Source organism: Anguilla anguilla, chromosome 7, assembly GCF_013347855.1.
Source record: "Anguilla anguilla isolate fAngAng1 chromosome 7, fAngAng1.pri, whole genome shotgun sequence".
Taxonomy (NCBI): domain Eukaryota; kingdom Metazoa; phylum Chordata; class Actinopteri; order Anguilliformes; family Anguillidae; genus Anguilla; species Anguilla anguilla.
Window position 1 is genome coordinate 40028953 of NC_049207.1, and position 12413 is coordinate 40041365.

General features: G+C 40.8%; 1 protein-coding gene across 2 annotated transcripts in view; it reads right to left on the minus strand.

The window, feature by feature from the left end:
- Positions 1–12413, minus strand: part of LOC118232055 (gamma-aminobutyric acid receptor subunit alpha-2-like) — an 83281-nt gene that overhangs the window by 39301 nt on the left and 31567 nt on the right. For both annotated transcript variants that reach the window (XM_035426602.1, XM_035426603.1), the window contains exons 6-7: positions 8068–8150; positions 1591–1734 (exon numbers count right to left, since the gene is read on the minus strand). In XM_035426602.1, coding sequence (XP_035282493.1) covers positions 1591–1734; positions 8068–8150 — 227 coding nt within the window. The remainder of the gene's footprint in view (positions 1–1590; positions 1735–8067; positions 8151–12413) is intronic.

The window sequence follows — 12413 nt, forward strand, 5'->3', positions numbered from 1 at the left end:
CAGTTTAATTACGGTACATGTGTATCACACACCAGACCACGGTGTAGGCCAGAGCAGCTGGCAACCTCAGTTTCTCAAGCCCCGGTGTGTCTCAAGAAATCCAATACATGTGCTGACAAGGTCCAACACTGCAAGCTGCACACAATGGGGCTGTTACTGCCAACTAAATGCTGTTGTATCAGATATCGCTGATATGCACCTACAGAATAATCAAGTCTGGTATATGGATAATTGACTTGGTTTTCTGGGTTCAATCAAGATAACTGAAGGATAGACACTATGAGCTGTAAATAAATTAAAAAAAAACAGGAAGCATCTCAGAGACCTATTTTTTGAGATCCGTCCTCAAAATGGTAAATAAAATGTGTGTAGGAGTACATTATCAACCTCACTGTGACAGATGGACTTACCATTCAATGAATTCAATCAAATTTTAAATCTTTAACAATCAGTGTGTACTCTACTCCCATATTATACAGTTTATGTTCTGTTTAAAAAAGGACTTCCCAAAATTGCTTATAGTGGTAAAAACTCAAATTTCATGGACAACTACTTGCTTTATTTATTTATTTTTTTTTTTTTTAATATTCCATGTTGGATGCATTGGGAGCAATGGGTAGGACTTTTTTATTACCAAGCATTATAGATCTGTGAACACAATATCCATTCCAAGTCCGAGACATTTACTGTCAAATTCTGTTATCTCTTGATAGACAATAAAAGAAAATGAATACATCAATATCCTGGCTAGACAGAGGTACAACAAAGTAAACACCGTAAAGCTCGACCAGCTTGTCGAAAACAACAGTGCCCTCAGACAAAACAAAATGGCCCAATCATTCAAAAGTAATCTCCTCACCTGGCTTCTTCTGGGGTCTTTTCAATTAAAACTATACACATTCAAAGGTTTCTATTATAAAAAAGCTCTGGTGCCCGGCGTGCAGGCCCTCCCCTGTGCAGCATGGGCCAACGGCTGCTCCCCTGAGCCAGCCTCAGCCAGAGCGGTGGAATTTTCCGGCAGAATCCACCGAGACGCTTCCCTGCAACCCCCTCTCCTACACCTTTGTATTCCAGTGTGTGTCTGCGCTGGTTCATCTGAGCGCTCCCACACTCAGCAAAGTGGAAAATCCTGTCAGGGCCGCACATCCACCAACAAGCCGTTTCAAGCCAGAGGGTTCATTTTATACCAGAGCGAAATGTGTCAAAGTTTGGAAGACTGTATCTACAGGGCTACAGGGTTATTTCCCCCCTTACACATTTCACAGTGTATTTGGTCTCCTGCTGAAGACCCAGACATCCGAGAACAGTGACTCTTCCACATCTGACTGTGAGAGGTATACTGGAGGTGGGTGTCCATTAGTTATTGTCCATTGTATCCACACCAGCCCAGGTTTGTAGGTGTAGATCTGGTGTAGCCCTGGGGTCTATGAGGATGTAACCTTGACACTTAAAGCATGGTGACCCCCCCAAAAAAAAAAGAAATATAAAAAAAAAAAGCTAACACAGTCTCCTGTTACCAAATCATACTTGTTTCAATGGCTTTTTTAACAATGCACTTTCCTGCTCTAGATGTGTTTGCACCCCTCTTACCTGTGCTTGATTTAATGGTTTCCTTCCCGACCGTCTGTCCAAGCAGATCATACTGGTTTAACCGTGACCCATCCTCTGCGACCACGACCGACTTGGAGGCGTTGTGGGTCCACGAGTATGTCACCTCTGCCATTGTGTAAGCATCTACAGACAGCAAGGAATAGAATGGGAAAGATTGGAAACAAGGAAAGTCTAGCAAAAAAATGGGGGGGGGGGGGGGGGGGGGTGAGATGTTAACATTACAATGACAACATTCAGGGAATATACACATTCCATTTTAAACACCATATATCTTTCTCACAATAAATATTTGATGAAATGCTTCAAAGCATCTAAAAATTGTATACCAAATAACTGTACCCATTTAATGAATAAATCTGTAGGCCATTTACCTGCCTGACATTTCTTACAAGGATTTTGTTGACAAGTTAGATGTGGCAAGCATTAACACTGAAATGTACTGTAGCATAATGAAATTAACTGAAAGTCGTTACTTACTCCTTTAATTAACATTATTTCCATACTCATCAAGCCATTCATCTTTGCAATGAGGGATTTAGCGCACTGCAACCCTTCTATAATACCCATCTCTATGTAGTTGTCGACAGACTGTTCTTGCTGATACAGTCTGATCACGTCCTGCACTGGCATTCTCAGTCATCTGAGTAAGTAATGCACGAGCATCACGGTCATAAGATGTCCGCTTTCGACCACGATTCCCGACCCTATCTACCGATGTTTTTCTCATAGATGTCAATGCAGATATCACTTTAGTCACTGGAACAGTTCAATCCATTTTCAAAGTCTCTGTGATGCTCACATTATAAAGCCGTAAATAGAACACCTTCTATAGGGGCGAGGATTGCCGAGATCTGGCATCTGCGCGACGTGGCTGATGAATTTATCACAGGCCAGAGGCAGCATCACATTGTGGTTTCTGCTCTAGAAATTCTTCCTAAAAATTGACATGAGTAGCTTATGGTATTTTTTTATTTATTGCATTATTATGCCATTTAATCCAAACATATGCTAGAAACCATCATAGCTTTGTCCACTGCCATTTTGTTAATAAACCACAGCCATAATTGAAGGGTGTATTTATTTTTTTATTTATTTACTTGCACAAGTTTGCTTGTTCCATTAATTTGAACGTACTCTGTTTTATTCAGGGATTTATTCGCTTTACTTGGGACCAGGTGACACTAGAGACTGGGCACAATTATCATAGTGCAGCATTTCTGAAGGATTAAATCCTATTTTTACAATATCATATTGGGGGTCGGACAGAATCTGCAGATTGGCAGTATCAGCAGAGCGATTTTCAAACATTTTCATATACTGTTTTTGGCTCAGGGACTGAATATTGGTCCTGATTTGATCTGGGATCCACTTTCCTCTGATATGGTGCAAATTGGATTCAAATGTGCAGTGGCACATTTATTTTGGTTTAAAAAAAATAAATCCTATTTGGCATCCCAAACGTACCGACACCCACACAGGCAATGTTTCAAAATGTCAAATAATAAATAAATAAAACACTGGACTGCCTCATATAAATCAGCATTTCACAATATCCTGCGAGTTGGAAATATGACCCTCACACAGCAAAGATTTATAAGACCAATACACCTTCATCATGCTCTTGAAGCGAAGAGAACTCCCAGTCAACAAAACATTTTAATAGCATCTGTGTAACCAGATGTAACAGAATGCAATTCCCTTTCAAGCTTTGACGGGTTTCACCTTACAGTAAGTGTGCACTACGGCATATAAGATAATGAAATGTACTAATAATAAAGTAGCGGTATACTGTCGGCTGCGAAATGGGCTATAATTTAATATCCGTAATGTGTGATGACAAAATAAAGGAATGCTAATGGCGGTACTTCACGGCTGAAGCCTGTGGTAAAATGCTGTTAAGGAACTTCCCTCTCTCAGCTCTGTCCGGGGGAAGGCTTATCGAATCCGTGAGCGTATTCCCAAACAGGCCTCCCGGGAATGGGAGGAGGGGGGAAACTTGTGCTCAGACACAGCTCCACCCCCAGCCTCTCACTCACCCCAGCTTTTTCACCTGTTCCTCTGTTTTTTTTCGGACCGGACTGCTTTCGGCGCCCCGAGGGATTCCGTTTAACCGAGGCAACCGGCAGCGTCGCTCGTGCCCTTTTTTAATTCCGCAACCCAAAGACCCCACCCCCCCCCCCTTCACCGTCCCCCCCTCCACCCCGCCCACTCCCCTCTACGAAAGCACCCTCAGATGCCTTCCAGTCCGTCCACCTGCCTCATGACGGAGAAGGTGGGATGGCAAAGGGGGGCGAGGCCAAGGGGTTTCTTCCACTTGGGTGAAGAGGATGACATTTTCTCTCTGGGCGAGATATGAGCACTAAACAACACAAGCACAGGGACAGATATTTTCAGCTCGTGCTTCCTTTCTAACTTGTCGTGATTTAGCTTTTTGTTCTTTCTACATTGACACAAAAAATGAAAAATGCAGATAAAAAGTATCCTGATGGGTAATATTATTATTATTATATTTTCAATAAAAATGTTTGCAGGGCAGAGATATTGTGTAATTCCTCTGTGGGGAAGACAATAGAAAAAAAAAAACACCTTCCATAGAGCGAATTCATTCTTATTTTAAAGGGCACATGGAACTTTTATCTGAAAAAGTCATTTTAAAATGAGTCAAAGTGAAAGTGTCCAGTAGCACTTATCAAGTGCAAAACCCTTATAACACATTGGATGTTAGTTAGTACGTCCAGCCAAAGTTCAATCTTATCACAGTCATACCTGGTGCTATTTAATCACTGTAATCAACACCCACAATTAATGCAAACTGTCCCTCCACTTCATACGCATTTTATTGCCCAATGAACCATAGGAAATAATTCTGGGATCCAAGCAAAAGGAACCTCCTGCATCACATTCAAGAGTGACTCAAAGTCAGTGGGAAGCCATGCGCCGTTCTCCGTCACAGTACGAGCCACAGATATTCATTTCTCTAGATTATTTTTGTGAGCTTTTTTAATGTTATCACCTCCTCCTCTTCCACCTCAAGAGAGATCTTTTGTCCAGACACACCACGACTACTCACAAACTGTTTTGTTCGCACCTCTCATAACACGCCCCCAAAAGTGTTAATGTTTGTTTAGCATCTGAGAGGACATTACAGTACATTTGTTCTTTTCTGTCCTAATATTAAGGTACTCGTTATGTAGCATTTATGCTTCACTACTGACACCTGAGAGTGTGTGATTCTGCCCACCACATGACAAATATAGATCATTGGGTGTAGGTAATGATTGTGCTATTTATTTGTTAGTGGGAGAGCTTGGCTTTATTAAAAATGTCATCTCCCTCCTGCAGGCTGAACTTCTTCAGAAATACCACGACTACACTCATGCATAAGGTATTCTGAGCTGTTTAGGAGATTGTGCCTGTAAGTCAGGGCCGCAAAATTCTACCCTTGCAGATTTCCAGGCACTCTTCGAACCCAAGAACTGGTGAGGATAGATAAAACGGTCTAATGGCAACGAAGATGAGATGGATTATTTGGTTACCAGCAGACTGGAATGAAACCCTGCAGACACTGTGACCCTGGACTGAACATCCTTGCTGCAAGCCTTTAATATGGCAGTATAAATCTTTAGAAGGATTACAACTAAAAGAAGAGACCATGCCTATGAAAGTCTGGATAAAACAGAGGATTGGGATGGCAGGTATGTACTTCGCCAAGTTTCTGCTTGGTGGGGCATGCCCCATACTGTACCTATACAGCACAGCAGGTTTGGCACTTTTCAGAGATTCCGACAGATATAACCCCAATGATTATCTGACCTAACGTGAACACACAGAATTCAGAATCTGAATACGACTTCACGTCGACTCGAGGGCGACATAGCTCAGGAGGTAAGACCGATTGTCTGGCAGTCGGAGGGTTGCCGGTTCAAACCCCGTCCTGGGCGTGTCAAAGTGTCTTTGAGCAAGACACCTAACCCCTAACTGCTCTGGCGAATGAGAGGCATCAATTGTAAAGCGCTTTGGATAAAAGCGCTATATAAATGCAGTCCGTTTACCATTTACCATTCACATGCTCACCCAATAAAGCCCCAAACTTGGGTTATTTGGTGTTTTCTCTTTCTTTTCCCTGGCAATTTTGTCATCACATATGCTCCAGTCTCACAATCAATAATTCTTCCCACTGGACTTTCAGCTACATTTGTGAATAACAATATCTGATCAAAGTAGCTTCAAATTTTGAATGATCACATTATCTTCAGATAGTAATATGGAAAAACACAGGGCCATGTTACATGAAATAATTTAAGAAACATTGGGTAGCACTGCTTTGGACTATAGCTTGTTTAATTTGTGTGAGCTAAGATTGTCAATGTTGTTTTTTCGTAAATTGGCCAAATTTTGATATTAATAGTTTTATCTTCTGACCTAGAAGTTCTGATTAATGACTTATAGACTGTGCTTCGGGTGCGTGAGTAACTTTGTACAATGAAAACATGTTTTTGTTGAGATATTATGTAACTGGCCCAGTGCAATGAATCAGATTCTGTCAAAGCCAGTAAGTGGCAAAGGTGACACATTTCTCCATCCTGGTCTAGTGCTGAAGATAGCATGGTGAGGTGGAAGGTCTCTAAATAACCAGAAATCATTGTGAGCCAAATATGCAACACAATGGAACATAATTTGGCTTAGCTCAACATCATTGGGCAAATCTGTTTTTTTTTTTTCCCCCAGTTTAGTCACGGTGCGGGGGTAGGCACTAGTTAGGGGTTTTTCAGGGGACAGTGAGAAGATGTTGGGGAATGTAAGAGAAATTAAATGCTTTCTGTAAAGGTAAACTCTGATTGCAGATTAACTGTATCGCATTGCTACCACTGCAGCAGTGACTTCCAGAGCCGACGCAGACTCGAGTGTTTATGGGTAGCTGCTCTTTTTACAGCCACCAGGAGACGATGACTAAAATTTGCCAATGACAGAGACATCGGGCATCTGCTTCTCCTGGAATGGAAGGTTTTGGCGCAGTAGCCATAACAGAAGACAACAAAACCAGGGAGGATATTATCAGTCAGCTCACTGCACAGTTTTACTTTGATAAAGACAAACTGAAACGTGACCTACTCAGTGTAAAAATTCAACAAGTCTATATAATTCTTATTTTTGGAAATTATATAGCAGGGGTCATAGATGGCAGTGTATGTGGCACACACACATAAAAACACACCCAGTAGACATACTATAGGTCATAACATAGACAAATATAGTGCTGAAATGTTGATCCAAATAACACATCACAGGCAGTTAAAATAGATGTAGGATCATAAGACTTTACATATATGGTATACAGATAACAAAAAAAATTAATAAATTGGATTTCTTGACTCTAGATTGTGATATCCAACTACACCAATTTCAATCTCAAACACAGCTCCAACACAGAAACAACATAATCAAGACTGCCTGTTTATAATAGACCAATCCTTATTTAGGGTTTGTATTACAATTTGTACTTTGTATTCATTTGAATTCATATTAAGAAATTTTACATGCTACTTGAACAGACAGGCTAGGACAAAAATGCATGTGTATAAATTAACAATTGGTATTCATCCATGATTTGATTATTCGGTACAATGAGCCTTTCATGGTTCAAAGGGGTCAAATGGAAGTGTCAGAACTAGCATTTTTTTACAGCATTCAACTACAGATTATTTTTTTTTGTTGAGAAAAATGAAAAATGAAATTGGCACGGTCAGATTCAGAAGAAATTAAGCATTAATTACTAATGTGACACATTTCGGTCTTATTTCCAATTCGGTGTCTCTTCTTTGTAGGTTTTAGTGGGATGTCTGCGGGGAAGTGTGTGGCTAATACATAAGAAAGCCATTAATCTTGAGAGCTTGGAGACTAATACATTTGCATTAGCAAGGCCATTTACTGAGGAAGTCAGGCCATGTGGGGGCTCCAGGCTTTTCAGGGGAATAAATGGTGCGTTAGAATAAAATACTTGTCATGAACGGATGATTCCCCCCCCCCCCCCCCCCCCCCCCTTTTGGGGAGTCAGCAGGACCCTGATACACCTACAAGGCTCTTAAAGGCACAAAGACTATACTAATGTGACATGTGACACAGCTTATCAAAAAAAAAAAAAAAAAACGAATTACTGGCTATCACGGTTACACGGTCATTGGTAGTGCAATCAGCTAGACAAGCAAATAAAGATTAATTCACATGTAAAACTAATTAGCAACACACCTGGGTATAACTACCTCAATCCCACCCAAGGCTCCAAGCCCCCAAATCCCTTCCCCCACCACCCCACCCCCACCCACGCACCTGCCAATTATTTGGTATTATCTTGTCCCAATTAATATAGTGTTTAACCAACTGTATTTTATAGTCATATAACAGTGCAAAGCCTCAGTTTTGATGAGTGTGTGTACTGTGGCTGTCATGGATACTTACAGCTGCCAAACTTCAGGGGGCAGGAGTGAGAGTCCATGGGGAAGTCCTCCAGGTGCATAGGGCACTCTGCCTGGACTGTCAACCTAAGAACAAGCACACAGACATACGTTGATGGTCCCTCGGTAGCACCCAGAAAACTTGGCTCAGCTATGTTAAAATCATGGTTCTACGGGTCAACTGTGCAGCATACACTGTACCTTCATGCACTGTGCATACCACAAAATATGTTTTTGACATTTTCCGATGGAGGAATTTCCGTGGAGGTAAAATGCATGTAAACACCTCTTGTTACAACAGTTTGTCCTTCATCTTATTAAACTTATGTTTCAGAGCAAAAAATAACCAACTGACTTTATTTATCAATACCTATATAATGCAAAAACACAGTGACAACTAACAATTCATTAATGCCTATCATGTGCTGCATAGCAACTACAATCCCATCTAGGAACTGGGACACTAAAAATCTGATCTGAATCATAATTCAGAAAGCTACAGTTATCTAGCTTAACACCATCTATGCCAGAAACATACATAACAGCTTTATCCCTTACAAGCATTAATCATGAAGTAGCAATCAACAGTAAGAAAGTGGTACTGGGCAGTGAGGGGCAGTGCGAATTAGCATGCTGCATTCTTATTGTATTCATTGTAGCCTGTTTCTCAGTCAAAACCTTAATTTCACATTGAATTAATGACCACTGTCACTGTTACCACTGGAAAAATGTCATTTATAAATTCCTTAAAATTGTGTTTACAGCACAGCTCCAGAAGTTTTTCAATGTCCAACAGCAAACTTCCATCGTAGGTATAGCCTATATGTATATTATGTTTAAATTGTAAATTCACGAGACATTCTATGCACCTTGTTTACTACTGGAAACCTATTGTAGCTGGAGGTGTCTGCCTACCATGAGAGAACTTTCTGAGGGTGCTTCTGCTGAGGCTGAGGCCAACAGATGCTAAACAATCAACGGAGCAAAGTGCCTCAGTTTTTAAGTGCCAGCAACAAAACTAAAGGGCTGCAATCCAGCGGGTAAAACAGAGAGAAACAGGGAGGGAAAGTGAACTGGTTCAATGAAGACCACAATTGGTTCAATCAGGCAAAGTACGTGCCTGGAATGAAAACTTCTAAACAGTGCACCAAGACAAGGGTTCTGTAGTAGCACAGAACCAGTAGTGATTCATTTTGTATATTCAACATAGAGAGAGCATACAGAAGACAGAGTAAGACAAACTATCCATGTTATAGAGAAATATTGGTGGAGAGGAACAAGAGTGATACTGCATATGAACAATACAGACAGTTTATTAATGATGTGTTGGGCCTGATTCAATCAAACACACCTAGACTATTTAAGGACATATGCAATCCAAAAAAAAACCCTAATTTTATTCTGCCATCTTATTTTCGATAGACTACTTGAGCGACCTCAATAAGGCCACCAGAAGTAGGAGATTCTCACTAATTAAAATTGAACGGAGAGATTGAGACTCATGGTTACAGTTGTTTCTTTATCTTTGCTATATCTATGGTCAAGAGAAATAATCAAGCATGTGACCTTTCATGTCAACCTGAATTTCAGCAATTATCCTACATTTGTAGCTGTAGGCACTACAAGTTCAGAAATAATTTTGCAGCATGGGCAAATATCTAATTGCACAATTGTGGACTATTTTATGGGTTTTAATCAGTTCATAAACTGATGATGCTATGGAAAAGTGTAGAGAAAATGGTACATCAGAAACAGGTGGATTTAATTTATTTTACACATGTTGCTACTCATCTGTCGTACAACATGGCATTTGTCAGGATAGCAGAGTTCACAAAGCAAATTTGAGCAGCTAGGATCTACCGGCAGTACAATAAAACAGAACAAGGATCTGCTAAGGTATTACACGTTAAACAAAGTAACAACCAAAACAACTGAAAAAGAAAAGATCATTCAATCAGACATCTCAGAAAGGCTGTGAGGATTTTTGACTATAATGCAGAAAGACCTCCAGTTGATTCTATCCCATACCATCACTCTTCAAAATATGAAACTTCAAAATAAAAAAGCACACTGAGAACAATGCCGAAATGCCTTTGTGTCAGTTCAGTTGCTTAATTGTATCATGCAGTACACCTGTATAGAAGCATCTGCATTTGTTTTGTTTCTACACACCTTTATTCAGGTTTTCTTTCCTTTAATTTGTCTCCCATTTGTCTATATACAATATTTATGGAGGGTAAATAAAATCAAAAAAGGTGGAATTGGGTTGTACAGTTATCATATAGTGAAATTGCCATGTTGTCGCACACCTAGATCTTTCATTATCTTGTTTTGTTTATTCTCCTTGCGATATTTTAACACCGTGGAGCACACTGCTCATTTGAAATCAACTCATTGCTCATTTAAATCAACTCCCACCCCCTCAGAGAAAAAATGATTGTATGCATTCTCAGTGGACAATTTATCGAGGCATTGTCTAATTTGCCAAATACTTTGACACGTGATGAGCCTCAACTGGCATAAACATTTCAGTGTCATTCCCACACGTCTAATAAAGTACACATCGAGTGGTTAATTGAGGTGATACCTGCAATTAAGTAAAAGATTATTTGGCTTAAAATATGAGACTCTGTCAACGCTTTAGTTGTGGAGGACTGCAATGCATGTGGAACAGCAGCCCGATTGTTTCTCTGGACCCTATATGTGACGCACATCTGCCATAAGCCGTACGATGATCTGAGATGATGAATGAGCCCAGTAGGCAGGCACTTCAAATACGACAGCGGCTGGATTTACACACGTCTTCCCCTAAACCACTTCAGCTTGCGCGGTGCTTCTGTCATAGTCAACGGATGCCCGCTTGTCATTATAACAATCCCATCAGCGAACCGACGGAAGGGCTTCTGGGCCGTCGTGCGCAGTAAATCATATCATTACTGAGGGGCTTTGTGACTAAAATAATAGATTGATGGGAATCGGTAAACATAAGGCAGGTTCACAAAGTGCACAACTGGATTCCTGGATTATGTGGCCTGCCCTGGTTAACAGGGGTCAGCTTACAAGTTTGGTTGCAAGTGATCTGTGCAGCATTATTCACTAGAAGCAGACAAAGCAAGTCCGTTCCCACAACCTTCAGCAATTTGTCTCCTCTTTTCGCAACATACAGGAAGCAGTTCAATTTGTCAAAAAAAGCAAGTGTAATGATGCAAGCTAATGTGTGCCAGGGCAGGCATGTGCATGTATCACTGCAGTATGTTTGCCGTGATGTGCGGTTTTTCAACGCGAGCAGTAACTTCAAGGCAGTCTCAGTCTCCCGGTTTGAGTGCTCAGCTGAAACACCCATAGACCCAGCTGTTAGCAATTCGCAGGCACGTAGGTCGAGCCCAGCGAGGGGGGACACAACCCCACATCTGTCACAGCACTCAATAGGCCCCACTGTAGATCAAGCTAATTATCACTGCCACTTTATTATAACATCAGAAATGTCAGAAATCTAGTTTTAGATTATCACCGTAGAGAGAGAGAGAGACAATATAATTTCATATGGAAAGCTTGGTAATAGTCCACTCTTCTATGCAGTATTCCATTGTTATTAAGTGGTCTTTTTTTTGACCATAGGAATGCTGTCTGCTTCTCTCTCTCTCTAAAAGGACATGGGATATACAGGGAAATGGAAAGCATAAACAACATGGTAATGTAGAAACGGAGATAGGAATAAAATTGGGGATAGATATTGAGACAAGGATAGACACAAAAACCATAAAGAATGTCGTGGTCTGGAATATAAGCCCACTAGGGAGGAGTTGAGAGAATTACAGGGAGCCATTGAAATGCCAACAAGGTGTTTCCCTGTTATAAGTGCTGTGACAGCCTTGAACGGCGAGGGAATTCCAGAAAGGGCTAGCGACACACCCATCCGCGTGAATAACCCCGGACCCCTCTCTCACTGGGTGGGGGGAGGAACCACCTGCGACAGATGCAATGACAACAGAGAACTGTGAATCCACTACGACTGCTTGCTTGTGAGAAATAGATTGTAAATACACCTCAAAAGGAAATTATCACTGTGTATGACCGGTATGTCATATTTGGGATAACTGCATGGATCCAATGCATGCACATCAGACAGCTGCAGAGAGACACAGGTTCATGTAAAGACACTATGTCTCTCAAATCAGTTCAGCCAAAATTAGATAGTAGGTCTTTGCCTTAGACACACTTAGACACACAGTATGTTGAAGCTGAATGACAAAAAGGTAATTTTTTTCAGTCATTTATCTTGGTTATTTTACTCTGACATAGTAATCTATAAAGGTTTATTTTAATTTAGGCTCTTGATGCCAAAAGTGT